At 41.8% G+C, this 19,415-nt stretch overlaps 1 protein-coding gene across 4 annotated transcripts in view; it reads right to left on the reverse strand.

Annotated features, from left to right (window-relative positions):
• Window positions 1–19,415, reverse strand: part of FAM13C (family with sequence similarity 13 member C) — a 247,065-nt gene that overhangs the window by 92,972 nt on the left and 134,678 nt on the right. For all 4 annotated transcript variants that reach the window (XM_075072582.1, XM_075072581.1, XM_075072580.1 and 1 more), the window contains exon 7: window positions 12,845–12,966. In XM_075072582.1, the coding sequence (XP_074928683.1) occupies window positions 12,845–12,966 (122 nt within the window). The remainder of the gene's footprint in view (window positions 1–12,844; window positions 12,967–19,415) is intronic.

The following is a 19,415-nucleotide window of genomic DNA, read 5'->3' on the forward strand; positions in this document are numbered from 1 at the left end:
AAAATTAATCAAGAATAATATACACTTTGATTTTAATTACATAACAGAATACAATATATATTAAAATGTAGAAAAACATCAAAATATTTAATAAATTTCAATTGATATTCTATTGTTTAACAGTGCAATTAAAACTGTGATTAATCATGATTAATTTTTTTGAGTTAATCACATGAGTTAACTGTGATTAATTGAAGGCTCTAATTATTATTATTTCTTTTTTAAAGAATGACAGAATCAGACCCTGATCCTGCAAACATTTATGGATGTGCTTAATTTTAAGCACTTCAGTAATCCCTGAAATTGACTGCACTCAGAGGGTATGTCTACACTGCAATTAAAAACTTGCAGCTGGCCCATGACAGCTGACTTGGGCTCATGGGGCTCAAGTTAAGGGGCTGTTTAATTGCAGTGTAGATGTTCGGGCTTGGGCTGCAGTCTGGGCTTTAGGATCCGGTGATGTAGGAGGGTCACAGAGCCCACGCTGAAGCCCAGGCTGGAACATCTACATCACTATTAAACAGCCCCTTAGTCTAAGTCCTGTGAGCCCGAATCAGCTGGCACAGGCCAGCTGCAGGTGTCAAATTTCAGTGTAGACGTACCCAGACAGCTTCATGACCCTTCAGCTATGGAAGTTCTCAGGGCTCCATCCTCTCCATCATCCTGTTCAACTTCTACTGGAATCTGGTAGGGGAGACTGCTGAATTGCAGTTCATGCTCTCCCACAACGTACAGCTCTAAACCACCTTCGCATTAAGTGAAAACAGTATCATTTCCAAACAGTCTATAGGCCTGGCCAAGATCAATAACTGGGTGAAGGGCAGCTATCAAGTAGTAAGTACCAAAGAGGCAGAATTATTTAATATGATACAGTATCTATGGATATAACTAGGCATAATGAGATGAAACAAAGAATAGGAAAATGTAGGCTGAATAACAGGTAAAGTATCCTGATGGTGAGACATATTTGGCTAGGGAATACTCTCCCAAGGAAAGTGGAGAAGCCCCAGTGCTTGGGACTTTTAAAACTAGACTGGATAAAACATTAGTACGTGTAGTCTAAGGAGCAATGGTGCAGGGAGGAAGGGGGAACTTTATAATACCCTTAAAGCATCATCTGTTGGTCTCAGTTGGTACTACTGTCTGCATTTTAGGTGTGTGATTGTCTTGCATTCCACTGTTTGTATTGTACAAAATAATACCGGAGTTAATACTCTCTCACAGCTGTGTTCTTCACACACACTAGATGTTTCCTGAAGTTACCCTGGCCAGCAAAATATTTTTTCCACTCTGTGAAGACCATTTACGTTAATGGTAGTTACATGCGCATGTTGAGCTAAAAACACCCCATAGTCCTTTTTAACAATTAAGCTTAATAGCTCTGCTAGGTAAATGCAAATTGACTGATGGTAACCTGGCAACAGAGTACATGTAATTTCATAACTTAGGGCCTGTTTCTGCTCTCATTTAAATCAGTTACAAAGCAACCACTATCCTCAAAAGCAGCAGGATTAAACCCTTTTTTTCCACCTGAGCTCATGCATTAAAATTGCTTTAAGCTCTAACAGAAATTTTAAATAATTGCAGACAACTCTGCCTTCCACGTAATCTAGGTCATGAAAAATAAGAAAAATGTAATTCTCTGTGTTATTGCTACTTTTCATATTTTAAAAAGAGGCAGAGTAAATATCTGAAGAGCTTGATTGGTGATCTCACTTACACAGGAGTGTAACTCCACTGATTTCAGCAGAGATACTCCTGGCTTACCGTGATGTAGATGACATAAGGCCCATATGGAATATCTTCAAAGTTTGTGGACATGACCAAAAAAAAAGGATAAACATCAAAATAAATACAGCTCCTACCAGTGGCAGGGTGGAGTCAATTTTTAACAGCTCTGAGCAGTTACTTATGAACAAGGCCAGAAGAGGTGAATTACAGATCATACATGAAGTTATTCTTAAAGTCATATTTTGAAATAAAATAAAACATTTAATTATAGATGCTGTAAACACTGTAGATATTTGAAAAAATGCATAAGGACTAATGAAGCAAATTCTCTGGATCGATGGATTGAAAAAATACATAGAAACATAGAATATTAGGATTGGAAGAGACCTCAGGAAGTCATCTAGTCCACCACCCTGCTCAAAGCAGGACCAACACCCACTAAATCATCCCAGCCAGGGCTTTGTCAAGCCAGGCCTTAAAAACCTCTAAAGATGGAGATTCCATTACCTCCCTAGGTAACCCATTCCAGTGCTTCACCAGCCTCCTAGTGAAATAGTGTTTCCTAATATCCAACCTAGACCTCCTCCACTTCAACTTGAGACCATTGCTCCTTATTCAATCATCTGCCACTACTGAACAGTTGAGCTCAATCCTCTTTGGAACGCCCCTTCAGGTAGTTGAAGGCTGCTATCAAATCTCACCTCATTCTTCTCTTCTGTAGATTAAACAAGCCCAGTTCCCTCAGCCTCTCCTCGTAAGTCCTGTGCCCCAGCACCCGATCATTTTAATTGCCCTCCACTGGGCTCTCTGCAATTTGTCCATATCCCTTCATCTGCACTCAAATATTATACTTGATACTACTTCTTCAAGGGCCCACTGCAGCTTCAGATTAGTCTTTGTGTGTTCCCTAAAACAGCTTGCTTGTGTACATTTCTAGTGTGCAAACAGCCCATCCAGCATAGCAGTGGCTACTTTGTAAACTGAAGTGGCATATGTAGACCCTATTCACATTCTACCCATCGTTACACACCCACTGCCTTCTGAGAAGAGAGGCATCTTTGGCTGGAGAGGAAACATTTCATGGTCAAAGTGGTAATGATCTACAAGCTACAGCCCCAAACTGCTTGAGTAGGTCACATCTTTTAAATACATGGCAAGCCTGGAATTTTCCCAGGGTTTTTTCCCCATTCTTTAGGATAAGAAGAACAGTAGATCCGTAAGGAGTGAAATGTTATTGAGCTTGAAAAAGAGGGTGTTAATAAACAAAGGAAGGACAGACTACCACCTCATTTTTGAGTAATGCAGCACATAACTCTACAATTACTCTCCGTTTTTTAAAACATTGCCAATCGCATTTAAAATGTGAAGAATATTTTTAAGAGAACATTTCTGGGATTGTACATCAGTGCTCACACAACAGCTTTCCCATCCTTTTTGTTAAGGGGAGGTAATCCCCTAATCCCAACATTTACTGCTAGGGAGGGTTTATACATTTTATCTCCCAAAGATGCAGACTGCACTGTCCAGTAATCTAAATCCAATTATTTGTGGCTGTTAGAATAGTATTCAGTGTAAATACTAACAACAGTATTAGAAACTCAATTTTAATGGGGGTGCACCAGTCTCCTCAAGGCAGTTGGTGTTTAATATTTTAAAGTGACTTTAATGCTCATGAAATATGCTTGACAGACAGCTCCAAAGACTGAGCAGATATGCAAAGGCTGCAAGAGGATAGTACCTGGTCATCACCCTAGTCATTTCTCAAAGCTCTAACTTAGAATGCCCTCTTCAAACCTGTTCACCAGACCACCTCTCTTGCTGCATTCAAATCCCACCTAAAACTCACCCTCTGCTCTCTTGCCTATGAGAAATAAGTGGGAGGAAAGGACCAGTAAAGGAACAGACTCCATCAAGATGTGTACATGGTCTAACAGGTGATCTTATTGTCACCTCATCATCCCTCTCCTATTCCCCCCACTGCTTATCTGTATATGAACCTCACTTGTATCATGATGAATTTAGATTCTTCTACTGAGCAGGGACTGAGTCCAAACTTTCAAATCTGGTGGTTCTTTAATCCATATTTAGGCATCTAAATAAAAATGACCTATTTTTGAGAGGTGTTGAGCATCGGCAACCCACTGACTAGCAGTATATGTAAAGAAAAAACACAGTTCAGAACTGTTTAGACTTTTTAAAGTTTCCACTCAAATGGAAACAAATGATACAACATAAAGAAGAAACTCATCAAACAAAAGGAACAGTTAGTGGCACAGCCATACTAGACAGCACAAGACATTATCAACTCTTGTGTCATACTGTGCTTGTAAATAAGGAGAATGAAAGCACCAAGGTTTCTGCACAGCAGCCTGTCCAACGGCCTCCTAGCAATGGCAAGTAAAGGGATGGCCTCAGTCTGAGGTTCCATGCCCGTGCTGCAAGTGACAGGAAAATCTCTTGATTCAACAGATGGACAGCCTGTGAAGTTTCACTTTATCTAAGCATTCATTGTTTTTACCAATAGCCTGGCAAAAACAGAGTTGGAAATTATTAAAATCAGATGCTGTCTGTTGTTCATTTAAAAAGTGAGCGTTGGGCTGGAATCTCTGTGCACTTGGAAATAGCACAAATGATAAACCTAAAACAAATGCTCTAGTACATTTTAATACTGATGGACAATGGGAGTGACTTGGAGTTACACTAGTGCAGAACTCGAAGAAATGTAGCGGTGAATCAGGCCCAGGATGTAAAAGCTGGTGAGCTAACAAGTGAACAGTAAGATTGTTTAGCTAGTTGGAGATCCCTGGTCTGCTTGGTAGCCTTAATCGCGTACACTTTACTCTTCTTTATATCTTCAGAGGTTATGCACGGTTTGCGCTATCTTCAACGTCTTTGGTAATTGCTTGGGACTTCATTATCTGTCTGTTCACTGAATGGATATTGGCACAGCTGCCACATAAGTCTCACTTGCTTATGGTCCTATTCAACATAGAATCGTAGAACTGGAAAGGACCTCAAGGGGTCATCTAATCCAGTCCCCTGCACTCATGGCAGAATTAAGTATTATCTAGACCATCCCTAACAGGTGTTTGTCTAACCTGTTCTTAAACATTTTCAGTGATGGAGATTCCACACCTTCCCTAGGCAATTTATTCCAGAGCTTAACCATCCTGACAGTTAGGAAGTTTTTCCTAATGTCCAACCTAAACCTCCCTTGCTGCAATTTAAGCCCATTGCTTCTTGCCCTATCCTCAGAGGTTAAAAAAAACAATTTTTTCTTCCTCCTCCTTGTAGAAACCTTTTACATACTTGAAAACTGTTGTCATGTCCCTTCTCAGTCTTCTCTTCTCCAGACTAAACAAACCCAATTTTTTCAATCTTCCCTCCTAGGTCATGTTTTCTAAAACTTTAACCATTTTTGTTTCTCTTCTCTGGACTCTCTCCAGTTTGTCCACATCATTCCTGAAATGTGGTGCCCAGAACTGGACACAATATTCCAGTTGAGGCCTAATCAGTGCGGACTAGAGCAGAAGAATGACTTCTCGTGTCTTGCTTACAACACTCCTGCTAATACATCCCAGAAGGATGTTTGCTTTTTTTTGCAACAGCACTACACTCTTGACTCATATTTAGCCTGTGGTCCACTCTGATCCCTTTCCACAGTACTCCTTCCTAGGGAGTCATTTCCTATTTTGTATGCGTGCAAATGATTGTTCCTTCCTAAGTGGAGTACTTTGCATTTGTCCTTATTGAATTTCATCCTATTTATTTCAAACCATTTCTCCAGTTTCCCAGATCATTTTGAATTTTAACCCTATCCTCCAAAGCACTTGCAACCCCTTCAAGCTTGGTATTGTCTGCAAACTTTGTAAGTGTACTCTCTATGCCATTATCTAAATCATTGATAAAGATATTGAACAGAATCAGACCCTGAACTGATCCCTGCAGGACCCCACTCATTATGCCCTTCCAGCATGACCGTGAACCATACTGATAACATTCTCCACTCTGGCAGAAATCCTCTTGAATTATGACTAAAGAATGAGTAAATAATGCTGGAAAGGGGATATCTCCTAGTTTGGTGTTTATTATATGCAACTCATTTTTATGAGACAGAGTTTGCAATGTGTTTCAATTAGTTATTTATAAATTTGATGTCAGTTTTTTATACTTTCAGTCAGATTGTTTAGATTGACAACCCTGCACTAGCAAAGGTATTACACCTCTTTTCTGCTAATGATGAAAATACTGCAAGCAGAAAGCACCAGGTATTTTCACATGAGCAGGGATTATACCTCTACCAAACATTCCACCTATCTGCAGACACTTAGAATTGCCTCTTCCTCTACCCATAGATAAATGAATGTCCTAAAACAAAGACTCAAAAAGGAAATTTAACTCTGGCAATTTTGTCTCTGACAATCTAATCCACAGGAGTGGATTTTAGAGAACCACAATGTAATTTATAATTGATTCCCTCAAAGCAATGAAATACAATCCAACAATATTTTCCCTGACTCACGATGCTATTATGGCTATAACATCAGTCAATTGTCAGGTCAGACCATTGTTCCTTACCATGACTTGTTTATAGCATTTGTGTTGGGTAGTGTCATTGTTTTTAAGCCTGCTTGTGCTATGTGACCATATATAACATCATAGAGACGCATTCTGCTTAACAAAACAGATGAAGACTCAGAGTGAGAGTCTCACCCCTGCTCCGGCCCCTTTACGTTTCCTAAAAGAGTCAGAGCAGTGTAGAGGGGCCCTCAAAGCCCCAGGACTTGCTGGGGAGGATTTCCCAGTAGGAGCTAAAGAAAGCAGGCATAAGGCTGCCTTCTCTGAGGACCCCCTCAGAAGCCCTACCACCATGGGTGTGCTGGGGGTGGGACTGGGGGACGAAGGGGTATATCAGGCTGGGACCACACAGTACAGTGCTGTGACAATTCTAGGCAGCACTGCAGGAGATTCAGGGGAGGCTGCTGTAGCTTGGACAGGACCCCAGGGCTATCTAAATTATACTGCAGGCCTCTCCAGCTCCTGGAGCAGTCCATGGTTGCAGAGCCGCAAAAGTGGCTAAAAGCCACCTCCTAGGGTTGCCCAGAGGTGCAGCACAGATCTCACCCCTAGTCCTTCCCCCAAAGAGTTTATAAACTAAGGCTCATGGTCTTGCAACTGTGAACATGCAAGTGTAAGTGTCCTCCTGGGTGAGTCCTATTACAAGATCAAGGATTAATTTAATGCAAAAATGAAGAGACAACAAACACTGGGGAGTGCAGGTAGTGGAGGAAGGATGAGGGTAAAGGCAATAAGATCATGGAGTCATTTGGATAAGTGCACATATCACAATGTTTACATAGCTTTATATAAAAAAAAGATTTTTGAGAACGGATTTAGTGGAGGACAGTAGACAGGTAGGGTTGCCAGGTGTCCAGTTTTCTACTGGAATGCCTGGTCAAAAAACGACCCTGGGAACTCTGGTCAGCACCGCTAACTGGGCTGTTAAAAGTCTGGTCGACGGCACAGCAGTGCTAAGGTAGGCTCCCTGCCTGCTGTGGGCTCTCCACAGCTCCCGGAAGCAGTGGCATGTCCTTCATCAGGCTCCTATGTGTAGGGGAAGCCAGGGGGCAATGCATGCTGCCCCCACCCCAGGTGCCAGCTCCGTAGCTCCCATTGGCCGAGAACCATTGTCAGTGGGAGATGCGTGGGTGGCACCTGCAGACGGGGCAGTGCACAGAGCTGCCTGGCCATGCCTCCATGTAGGAGCTGGATGGAGGACATGCTGCTGCTTCCAGGAGCTGCCTGAGGTAAGTGCTGCCCAGAGCCTACACCCCTGACCCCCTCCCATAGCCCTGATCCCCTTCCTGCCCTCTGAACCCCTTGATCCCAGACCAGAACACCCTTCTGCACCCCAAACCTCTCAGCCCGAGCCCCAACCCAAAGCCTGCACTCCCAGCTGGAGCCCTCTCACACACCTCCGCTTTCCAACCCCCTGCTCCATCCTGGAGCCCCCTCTCATACACTGAACCCCTCATTTCTGGCCCCATCCCAGAACCCACATTCCCAGCCCAGAGTCCCAGAACACCTTCCACACCCCAACTCCCTGCATCAGCCTGGAGCTCCCTCCCATGCTCCAAACCCCTTGGCTCCACCCCCCAGCCTGGAGCCCCCACCTGCACCCCAAACCCCTCATCCCCAGCCCCACCACAGAGCCCGAACCCCCAGTCGGTGCTCTCACCCTTTCCTGCACCCCAACCCCCTGCCTCAGCCCAGTGAAAATGAGCGAGTGAATGAGGGTCAGGAGAGCGAGCAACAGAGGGATGTGGGACGAAGTGAAAGGGGCGTGGCCTTGGAGGGGGGGCTTGGAGGAGGGGCAGGGTGGGGCGGGGCAAGGGTGTTTGGTTTTGTGCAAGTTGAAAATTGGCAACTGTATAGACAGGTGAAGAAAGGGGATTACCAGGTATAGGAAACTGCATGAAAGAAGGAACGAAAGCAGGTAAGAGAAGGACAGAAAAGGAATATAGAGATGAGAAGCTTGGGCTAAGAGTAGAGGATGAGGAGAAGGAAAGGAAACAAGCATAGACATAGCAAGGAATTAAGCTCTGGAGAGGAGATAAAAGTGATCTGAGTCATAAAAGATGGAGACTGGTCACAACTGGAGAGGCAGATCTAGGAGTTATCAATGTAAGGATATTGGTTAAAGCTTTACAAACAGGTATGGATGTCAAAGGACAGCATCAAGAGGAAGAAGTGGAGAATGCCAGTGACAGACATCAGAAGAAGGCCTTGAAAGTAACAGGAAGGAGGAGGAGGAAGTTGTTCCACTGAGCAAGATACTGAAGAAGCAATTAGTGGTAGGGAAAGTACCAGGAAAGCAGAGTCCTTAAAGCCTTATTGTACTATCTGGATTAATTTCTCTGATCATTTGTGCAAAATGCATTCATAGGTGCTTTAACCAAAGAAGTCCCAGAGCATATGCAACTGGAATAGAGAAGCCATCTAAAGCACAACAGAGACTGAAGCCCTTCTGAGAACTTGCAATAGGATCAACACAGTTAAGAGGGCTGTTGGGGAACAGTAGTTTCAAAAAGTGAGTGAGGTTTAATATGGATCAGGTAGAAAGAGTTGAAGGGGAGGGCTTTATGAGGGGTAGCTGAACTGAATTCCATTAAAAATGTTGAGGTTTGCCCAATCCCATTGACCTGGGGAAAATAGTATGTGACCATGCAATCAAAGACCATATCATAATGCATATGCCATACTCCTATTTCCTCCTGCAGGGCCATATCTCTCTCTGCTCCTGTCCCATTCCCCTTCTGATTCTTCCCCATACTTGTCCTTCTCCCCCCTCACCCCACCTCACTCCTCACCCTGTTGCATTTCAGTCAGACAGCTTCCTCCTCCAAATTGCCTGGGTGCCAGCACAGGGAGTACTGAGAGAACAGGAGAGAGAGTATCCCTACTCCTAGTTCTGGTGCCCAGTACCACAGTGGACCTGGCTACCAGAATGAGCAATTATAGGAAAAGTCCTACTCAGCCCTTGGCTAGATTATACTCTGTGAGCTCTGACAGGATGGAGCATGCTCAGTGGAAACAGCATGTTCAGAGAATTTTGTTACCTGCCTCTAACAAATCTTTATTGTACATGTACAAACAGTGATTTTCAGAGATTTATAATTCAGCAAAGTTGGATGGATTTTCATAGGGACAACAAAAGGCAACTCTCTGACTCCAGGGTGACCCACCTGCCAAATCTCAAAACCCTGCTCCAAAGCATGGACATGCTATAGCTAGTATTGCCAACCCTGAGTATCCAAAAAATAATGTGTCAGGTCCTAAAAAATCATGAGACTAGTTTTAAAAATATGAGATTTAAAAATACTACTACTACGATGAAAGTTGGGGTTCTTTTTATTATTATTTATTTGTACTAACATAGTGCCTTGGAGCCCTTGTCATGCACCTTGACCAAATTGTGCAAGGCTCTGCACAGACACAGAATAAAAGACAATCCCTGACGTAATCATTTGACTTCAGGATCTGAGACATTAAGAAAAATCATAAGACTTGCAGTAAACTGCAAGAGCTGGAAATACTGTAGAACTTCTCAACAAAACAGATGTAAGAATTTTTTAACATTGGCAAATACAATACATTTTCCTTTAGCCTCATTCTCAGAAATAGCTGAACCAATTTTGCTGTAAGTTAAAAACAAACAAACAAAAACCCACAACCCTTTTTTTTTGGCCTGAGACAACCATTCACCATGGAATATTTGAGCCCAGATGCTTCAAATTTTTCAAAGTTATAAACAATTGAAAACAGGATCTTAAACAGTAGAACCCTCATTTTATGAACGACTGGTTCAATGAACCATTATTTTTATCTCTTGATCAACAAGGTACATGTGTATGTGCTTAAGCAATGAGCAGAGGTGCCACATACTGAGCTTATGGGTGTATTGACCTTCAGTAATTTATTTCACCAATGACTATAGGGACACTAACAGCACAGTATGTATGTACAACACTGTTTGATGTAGTACAATCCATTAGCAAGATTGTAATAGGCACACTGTATATTTTTCTTACCATTTGTTAATAGGGGTTCTACTATAATTGGCAGTTCCTGGCCGATGGGAGCTGCAGAGTGGTCCCCCCACCTAGGAGCCACAGCCAGAGGAATGTGCCGGTTGCTTTTGGGAGTGTCCTGAGGTAAGTGCCGCACTCCTATCCCCTCCTGCACCCCTGCCACAGCCCAGGCCGCAGGGACGTGCCCGCCACTTTCAGGAGCAGTGGGGAGCCAGGACAGGCAAGCCTATTCTTGTGTGTGCTGGAGGCACACCTGGGTGGGAGAGGAAGGAGTTGAAGGAGGGGGGGAAGAGTCTCTCAGCACGTAGACCCCTTGGGGTTCCTCGAGGATGCCCAGGGGTCTGCTCACCCCAGTTTGAGAAACTCTGTGCTATAAGTGTCTGAATTCTGAAATGAGGGATGCCATTGTGCTCAGTATTTTAAGTAAACTTTAACAAGAGGAATGACCAAAACAAGTCATTTTCTTAGCCTTGCTGCCTTGTGATATGTTCATTTAAGATTCTGTGTCAGAAAAAACTTCCTAAGCATTGTTTAGCTACCAAGGACATGGGTCAGGGCGCAGCTAATGAAAATGCATAGTAGTTTTTAACTTTTAAGACACTAGTTCAAATTGGGAGATGGAACATGAGTTTTCAAAACCGAAACATATTAGATACCAGGGGACAGATTCACTTAACATAGTGCAGGGAGCTATGAATTACACCTTCTACTGATAGCTAAGTCCCAAGAACTCACCTCAGTGGGGAATAGGTGGTGTTACTACTTCCTCCTTCTAGCACAGTGAAGGCAAGTAGCAGCTTCCTGCCAGGGGAACTGTGGCCCAGATCCTCAAATGTATTTAGCTATCTAACACCCACTGAAATCAATGGCAGTTAGCCACCTAAATAGCTTTGAGATACAGGCCTATGCCAAGGTGTACTGCTGGCATCAGCACCCTCCCTGATTCTGTCAGGATCACATACCTCCACTAACCAGCAGCACTCACTTTTTAGCCTGTGCTAGCCCTCTATGGCCATCCTGACATAAGACAGATTGCAGCATTTTTGCAACACTGTCCCTTGGAGAATTTATTAGTGCCCACCCTCAGGTATTAGACCAGCGTAAACCTCAATAGATCTAGTCCACATTACTGTGCATCAACTTATACTGAGGGTACCAGCAGTAGAGGCTGAAAGCAGTTCACTTTGAAAGCCAGTTAAATCCTCAGTCTCTCTGTTAAGACTGCGCCCAAGAGTGTGAATTAATGTCATTTGGGATGGCTGCCTACTAAAAAACATAACCGGAGGAAATCGGCTTATTTCACATAAAGCACCAAACTGCCATCAGACTAGAATTGTCACTACTAACCTAGTCCCAATTTGAACCAGTGCCTGAGAAGGGAAAAGCACTATATATATTTCCATTAGCTGTCCCCTGACCCATCCAGCACCCTGGGGCAGGAAACTGCTTCTACAGGCCCTCTAAAAAGTGATTCTTTTCTTGACTCCTCTTGCCACTTGGCCTCTTGCATAGATTGGCTAATACTCTCCAGCAATGTGTAGTAGGGACACTACTCAGCATGTTTTTATAGACAGTTTGCACAAGGGACTTCAGAGTGACTGGGGTCGGTACTGTCTCCTGACTCAGGCACTAAAAGTACTAAAGACAGGGTGCCACCTGAGACAGTGAACAAAGAAAGGATATAAAACTGTCCCTCTTACGTTCACCCAAGAGAACCATTATACCCAGCTTAATGTTGTTGAGCCATCTTCTAAGCAAGAGATCTGGTGTTTCAGACTGATTTTTAAAGTGGTGATCCAAGAACTGCAGGCTCAGCACAGTGTAATCTTCAACACTGAATTCAATCCTGTCAATAAGGGCCAAATCTTCTCCTTGTGACATAACCTACATGAACACATTGGACACTGGGGAGGCAGAAACAGAAAGGAATCCTTCCTCTGGGCTGCTTCATAGCTGCTATGGATCTTTGGCTACAGTACCTCCCAGGCTGCTGTGCCCCATTCAATGGGTGAGTTAGGTCATGAATCTGTGTAGTCACCTGCACTGAAAACACCTCTTGTGTAGGGCCCAGGGAATCCTCATGGAGCTCTGAGGTGAGCAGGGGGTGTGCACTGCATGGAACCCCTCCCTGATGGAACCAGACTGATTCCACTGAATTCAGGGCCTGATTTATCCCTAAGTGAATCATAGTATCAAAACTATGCCTGTGCTTGCCATTCCCTGACTTCTCAGTAGAAATATAGATCTGAGAATCAGTGAGGCAAGGGAGGAGGAGAAAGTGTCAGGATGTTTCTGAAACTGGCCCCAGGGAATTGAAAGTTCTGAATTAGGATGAGGGAAAAGATGTTCATCTTGCTTGGAAATTTAAAGTTAAAGAAGTATGTTGTCTCCAACTGCTTTACTATCTGCAAACAGCTCTAGGACTCTAAATAAAGAATACATCTGCCAATGAAAGTCAGGAACTTGAATATTTTATACAGCAGGCAGCATATACATTGGCATTTCTTGCAGTTAAAGCCTACCTTGGTTGAAGTCTCACAACTGTTTCCTGGCATCTAAAAGCCACATTCTGGGTGTAGTCATTAGTGGACATTCCTGATTTCCCCTGACATTCTGAGAATCCTGGCAATGCATTCTCCATCTCCTGCAGAAACCAACAAAGCACCCTGTCAGCACTGGCCTGGCTGATGTGAACATTTTGCATAAAAAGAAAAGAAAAAAAAAACAGCTATAGGAAACTGAAAGCTTGTGGGGGTGGGGGTGGGGTGGAATGCTCTATACTGATTTTTTAAAGAGTTATTCCCCTGATCCATAAAGATGATAATAACAAATGGATAGCAACAATGATAAACGGTCCCAAAGCACAGTCATTCTTTGTTGTACAATGTTTTCTGAAAGCAGATTGCGTACTAAAAGACACCAATGGGACAAATGTGTTACCCATCTTCTGTTTCTCGTCATTCATTATTTAGACAGCAGACATCAAGTGTGTCCTACACTTACTGCACAATATGTTTATCTATAAATATTTATATTTGATTCAAGATTATTCAATCATATAACAAGAAAGATTTCTAGTATGGGCCCCATCTTGAAAACCTTGACTCACAAAAGTAATCTTGGTTCATATGAGTAAGAATTTGTAGGATCAGCTTTCAAATTTGCAACTGATTTTTTCAGGCATGTTAGTATTGTTATTAATTTACTAGTAAAATCTTTACTTTAGAGTGAGGGAAGGTGAGTGGGATGGAATCTGTTGATTCAGTCACCTTGCCAGTGGGTGGGGGAAAAGTTTGGTTTCGTGAATGGAATCCAGGACTGGGAATTAGGAAGGTTTGAGTTTTAAGCTCAGGTTCTCAATAACTAGCTTTGTTGACTTGAATTAGTCACTCAACCAGTCTCTGCCTCAGTTTTGTTATATATAAAATGGGATAAAAATACCTTCCTATCACACAGGGGTGTTATAAAGATTAGTTAAGTTGATACAGTGTTCTGAAAAATTGAAAAGGCAAGTAAATTTTTTTCGTCTCCATTATTATTTTTTATTATCCATTATTATGCTAGCAATTTAGAAATCTGAAAATCAATGTACTTAGCACAGCAACATGTTTGTTTCCACTGCTAAAGTATTTTATTTTGCTGCTGTTTTAGGGCCCAACCCTAGAAATCCACCGAATGACTTCAGTGAGACTACTCATGGAAGAGTTTACAGAATGAAGCCCCCTCCTCTTTATCCAGGGGTAACGGAAGGGTACTCTGGCCCTTTAAGACCTTGTTCTCCTAGTTTTCTGGCCAATGTTGGCTATTCTTTAGTTCCCTGTCCTAAACTAAGGGCCTGACTACATAGTCCAACCCTTTTCCCTACCTTGTAGGGTGAAGGGGGAGAAATCCACTTAGGATTGTTCCCAGCAATCTCACCTCACCCTTGGTGGAAGTTGCTGGGTCTGTACCTTAGGTGGTTCATTGCCAGGCTGAGAAGTTTCCTCAGGGTACTTCTCAGCCTCTCTGTCAGCTGATTCCTTCTGCCTGGGTGGAAGGCTTTCACTCCAGCTGTTACTACTCAGGCAATTAGTCACAGGAGTGGAGGTAGACACTCTGTCCATCAACCAGTGCTTAATTTGTGCCAGGGCTGAGCCAGGAGTTTTGGCACCTCTGGTCTTGCCTCATCAGTTATGAAAGTAAAAAAAAAATAAATTGCTTGAGTCCTGGCACCTCTTTCATTACAAATGTAGCACTGTCATCAACCTATTTTTGGTGGTTGCCGTTTAGGGTTCATACACCTCATCAGAGACCCCTACTGCTTCAACAGCAAAAATGCCTATTTTCATTTGCTTCTCTGTCTGTCCTGTGTCTGACACACTACCCATGAGGTTTGTTTAAATGTACATTATATTGGGAACCCTTCTTTACATGAACACATTTCTGTTCACACCGCTGCCTATTCAAAAACTACAGAATTTAAGGCAATTTCAAAAATGTCTCTGCTCAGGAGATACTCTGAGTGGATGTCCCTTTCAAGTTTTTAATGCAGAGGGATGAGTTCAATAGAATTATTCTTGATACAGAGCCGAGTAAGTGGGACAGGAGTCAGCCCTCATGTTGCTAATAAGAAGAGATTATACTTGTGGTTTCTTCTTCAGGATAGAACCTCAAATCAAGAAGCAATCACTGAGAACCTGCCACTATGTTTACTGTAGCAGCCTAGGACTATAACAATATTTTTGATTCATGTACAAGATGACTTTGGTGCATGCCAACTATCATTTGTTCTAGGCAAGATAATATGCTACTTGACTTTCATGGTATTACTAAGAAACCTAGTTTGTTATTTTCCTTTTTAAAAAAATGTCCTTCAGAGCTTTATGACATACATCCCCCGTATTTAATTTAGTTTAGCACTGAATGGATAATATTTTATCCAAAAATGGTAACAGAGATTCACATTGCAGTGACTGGCACTTTTTGCAGCTGTTCCAGTTTTTCTATTATTATCTAAACAAGATTTTCCCTTGGTTATATAAAATGATGATATACTCTTGGAGACAGAATAAATCAACACAACTGTTTTAATTAAAGCTCAAGGTAAAATCAGCCTGAACCAGGTCAGATGACTCTATTTACACCCCAAACCTTGGGATGTTTGGTAGTCTTTGGGCAGAATAGGCATTTTACTATTAGTTGTGTTACAAGAGAAGGCCCCAGATGAGAATAGGGCTGTACTGTGCTAGACGCTGTACATGCATGTAGTGAGAAATAGTCCCTTCCCCAGAGAGATTACCATCTACATGAGAAAGTGCTGAAGAAAGAAAGTATTATTATCACCATTTTACATATGGAGAACTGAAGCCTGGTGAGAGTTAGGGACTTGCCCAAGGTCATGCAGTAAGTCTGTAGCAGAATTTACACTTATGCAGACATCTCTTAAATTCCAGTCAAGTCACAAAACCCTCTGTCCTCCACTGTCTATACTCCACCACTACATTAGCTAGTTCAAACTTCTAAGGCTGATTTGGACCATAAGAGTTCAGCACACAGGGAAGATCCTTTGCAAAGAACAGCAAAATCTGTCCCCTTGTGTAACTGTAAAAGTCTTCCCTTCACTTATAAGCAACTCTCAGCCATGCAATCTCTCTTGGACTTCCTGGTACCACCATCATCAGTTTCAGTTTGTTGTGACTGGGTCAATGAAGCCTGAGCAAGTGACATTGAATTGAAAGGAACAGAAACCCAGCTTAATTCACTTAAACATGTATACATTTATTTTTCAGAATTTATTTCATTGTTGCCCAGTGTACTTAACCCAAAGATAAGAAGAAAATCTTAACCCAAATCTTAACCCAAAGATAAGAAGAAAAATACATTACAATGAAATATAATACTATTGGATCCTCTTGACATGCAAAGGTTGGATTTTGTTGCACCACAAAAGCACAATTTTGTTACAAAATTGCCTAAAATTCAAAAGTTTGTTTCTGTTAGGGTTACATCACGACAGACACTATTCTTAGAAAGATGCAATTGGTTACTCATAAACCACATGTATTCAGGACCTCAGTTTTACATTTCACCTGAAAAAGAGCATCTCTGATAGTGAAGTGTCCCCTTCTGCTATTATGCTGAGGCTGTTTTGTACAGACCTGGAGGGAAGAATGTCATCTGTTGAACCATCTGTACAATTTAACACAGATCTCCCACCCAAATCTTGAACTGGACCCGCTTTCTTTCACTTGTGATATCTGATAGTATCAAAGCACAAGGTGTCATGGCTAAGTGACAGTCAAAGTCCAGACACCCCAAGGGGTGAACAGGCAGTTTGAACCCCTACACCCGCCAAAAAAGCAGTTGAATCAACTAATCGTATACAATGTCATTGTGCTATAAAAATATGTCAACTAAGGTCTCTTATGAGAGCATGTAATGTGATGAACTTGACAGTCATAATAAGATATGTTTACAGAGTGTGGTTATGAATTTAAATTATTTGAAAATATATAAATGGTGTTCATAATTTGTGCTGTAACATTCAGCTCCATCTCACACTGGGGTGGTAGGCAGTCAGGCAGGACCCTGTAAAATGCTGGATCCCGTCTATAAGTTAGGGGGTGTGCTGTATTAGAAAAGAGATTTTACCTAATATAGATGTGTAAAGCCTGAGGTTGTGTCTTTATGTTTATATTCTGTTCAACTTGCATGTTTGCTTCCACTGCTATTTCGTATTTGAATCTATGATTTTTTTCAGACCAATGTCACGGGTGGTAAGATAAAAACAGCCAGGCAGGTGTTCCTTAAAAAGTTAATGGATGCATAAAATAGTGCATCTTGGTTCTTTCTGACCCTCTCAACTTATTTTTCTTATCCTCATCAGCTCATTTAAGGAATAAGTAGTGAATACCACATTCACTTATTTAATTGCATTCTTGTGGTGAATTTAACACTAGCAAAATTGTGCCCACATGGTACCCTGTTAAAGTACTGTTTGTTCTTTAAAAGGTGAGAACAACAAAGAACTCCTAGCCCGAAGAGCAAAGAACTCCTGGCCCATGCACAGCTACTGTACATAAAGCAAGAGATTGCGGAGGCCTTCCTTCTTTGGCTCTCCCACACAAAGGTCTGGCACAACTGCAGTTCCTGAACATGGCAACTCCCATGGGATGCAAGCCACTCCAAATAGGGTAAGAAATAGGTAGTATACAAATAGGTATCATTATAGTATTTCCTTAAAAACTTATAAAAAGCTGCAAGTGGTTTATATGGAAATCAAACAATGAAAACTTTGGGGGTGCACGACAATGCAAGGCTCCCCCTGGGCTCAGTCCAGCAACATTTTTACTTCACACATGTCCTAGAAGGCCACAGGCAGGGTGCCCTGCCCTTAGAAAAGGTTGGCCAGACATGGAAACCACATGCTCTCTCCTTCTCAGAGAACCCAGTTTTCTTTTTACCTCACTGATCAGTGGCTATGAACAAGTCATGAAAGATGCTGTTAAAATATATCTCTGCATGGATGCAGAGTTAAAACCTTGGTGAGAGTTTCATGCCTAAGCCACCCACAGCTGGTATATATTGACTTAGCTCCATTACTCAGTTCTCTGACTCTTGTGTGTTTAAAACCACAACTTTAATGTTAAATAGGGGCATTTTTGCATTAATGTATTTAATTTATACCAAAGTACTGAATTTCATGTAGCAGTTTTCTGCATTTCTGCCTTTTGTAATTTGTGTCAAGATACCATTTACTTTTCTTAGTCCTTCACCCTGGTGATTAGACTGAGAAATAGGACTGTTTTTTGCTCTACTTAGCTGGTAAGCTCAGTGCTATTTTATATTTCAGTATCAGTAAAGAATTTAAGGGTGAATCATTTCATAATCCAAATTCATGTTAATGTGCATCAAAGATGAGTTACAGAGGAAGGGGATTAATCAAGAAAAGCAGACTTTGAATTCCAAAACCTCACTTCTTATATTGTCTCTCCAGAATATATATTGTACATACTTGATTTTGGTATTTCAATGGCCCATAACATTTGATTTTACAATAGATTAATACTACAGAATCACTAGAGTGGCTCAGGGAAACAAAACAGATATAGACCATAGTAACCATTTATAGATCCACAGATTTTAAGGCCACACAGGACCATTGTGACAATCTGCTCTGACTTGCTGCTGAATTCTGGCCACAGGACTTCCCTGTATTAATTCCTGCTTCAAATCCAATAGCTGCGCTTGAGCTAGAGCATCTCTTTTAGAAAAATGTTCAATCTTGATTTAAAAATTTCTAGTTATAAAGAATCCACCACAATCCTGGGTAGGTGTCTCCAGTGGTTAATTACCCTCTCCATTAATGTACTTTATTTCCAGTCTGAATTGGTCTAGGTTCAACTCCCAGCCTTTGGTTCTTGTTATACCTTTGTCTGAGAGATTGAAGAGCCCTGTATTGTCAAATTTCTGCTCCCTCTGTAGGTTCTTATAGAGTCTGATCAAGTCTTCCCTGAGCCTTCTCCCTGGTGCACTCAAACTGCTTGATGGAGATGTAAATTCACCTCCCTGTGCTTGATGCCCCTGCCCATATTCCCTAGAATGGATTCGCATTAAGGAAGGGTAGGTTGTGATGCCACTCTGCCCCCCCGTTAGGCCTTCTGTTAGGCGGGGTTTATGCCAGGGTCTTCATACCCTTACAGAAAAACATCTATAGATTTTAAACAGAAGATGATAATTTCTATATAAGTGTTGTGAACTGTCAAATAGGATTTATCAAGAATTTTATACCAGCTATTAAATTCTACAATACAGTTCAAAACGGCCATGGAAAGGCTATTATTCTCTATTCAATTCTACGGTCTAGTTCCTGAATTATGTGCAAAGTTGTCTCTAAATCACCTTTACAGCAGGCTACAATACTCCCTACTAGTATATTTGTGTCTTTATGACGTGGGATTTGTGTCTTTACAGATTCTACTACATAGTCCTCTTCACTCTGACATGTTATCACATTAGATTCTATGTACTGCTGGTCAAAATTTCTATCTACAGGAAATTCTGGTATTTCAAAATTATCAGAATGAAAAATCAAAATTTTGATATTTGTCACAA

Source organism: Chelonoidis abingdonii, chromosome 15 (genome assembly GCF_003597395.2).
Source record: "Chelonoidis abingdonii isolate Lonesome George chromosome 15, CheloAbing_2.0, whole genome shotgun sequence".
Lineage (NCBI taxonomy): Eukaryota > Metazoa > Chordata > Testudines > Testudinidae > Chelonoidis > Chelonoidis abingdonii.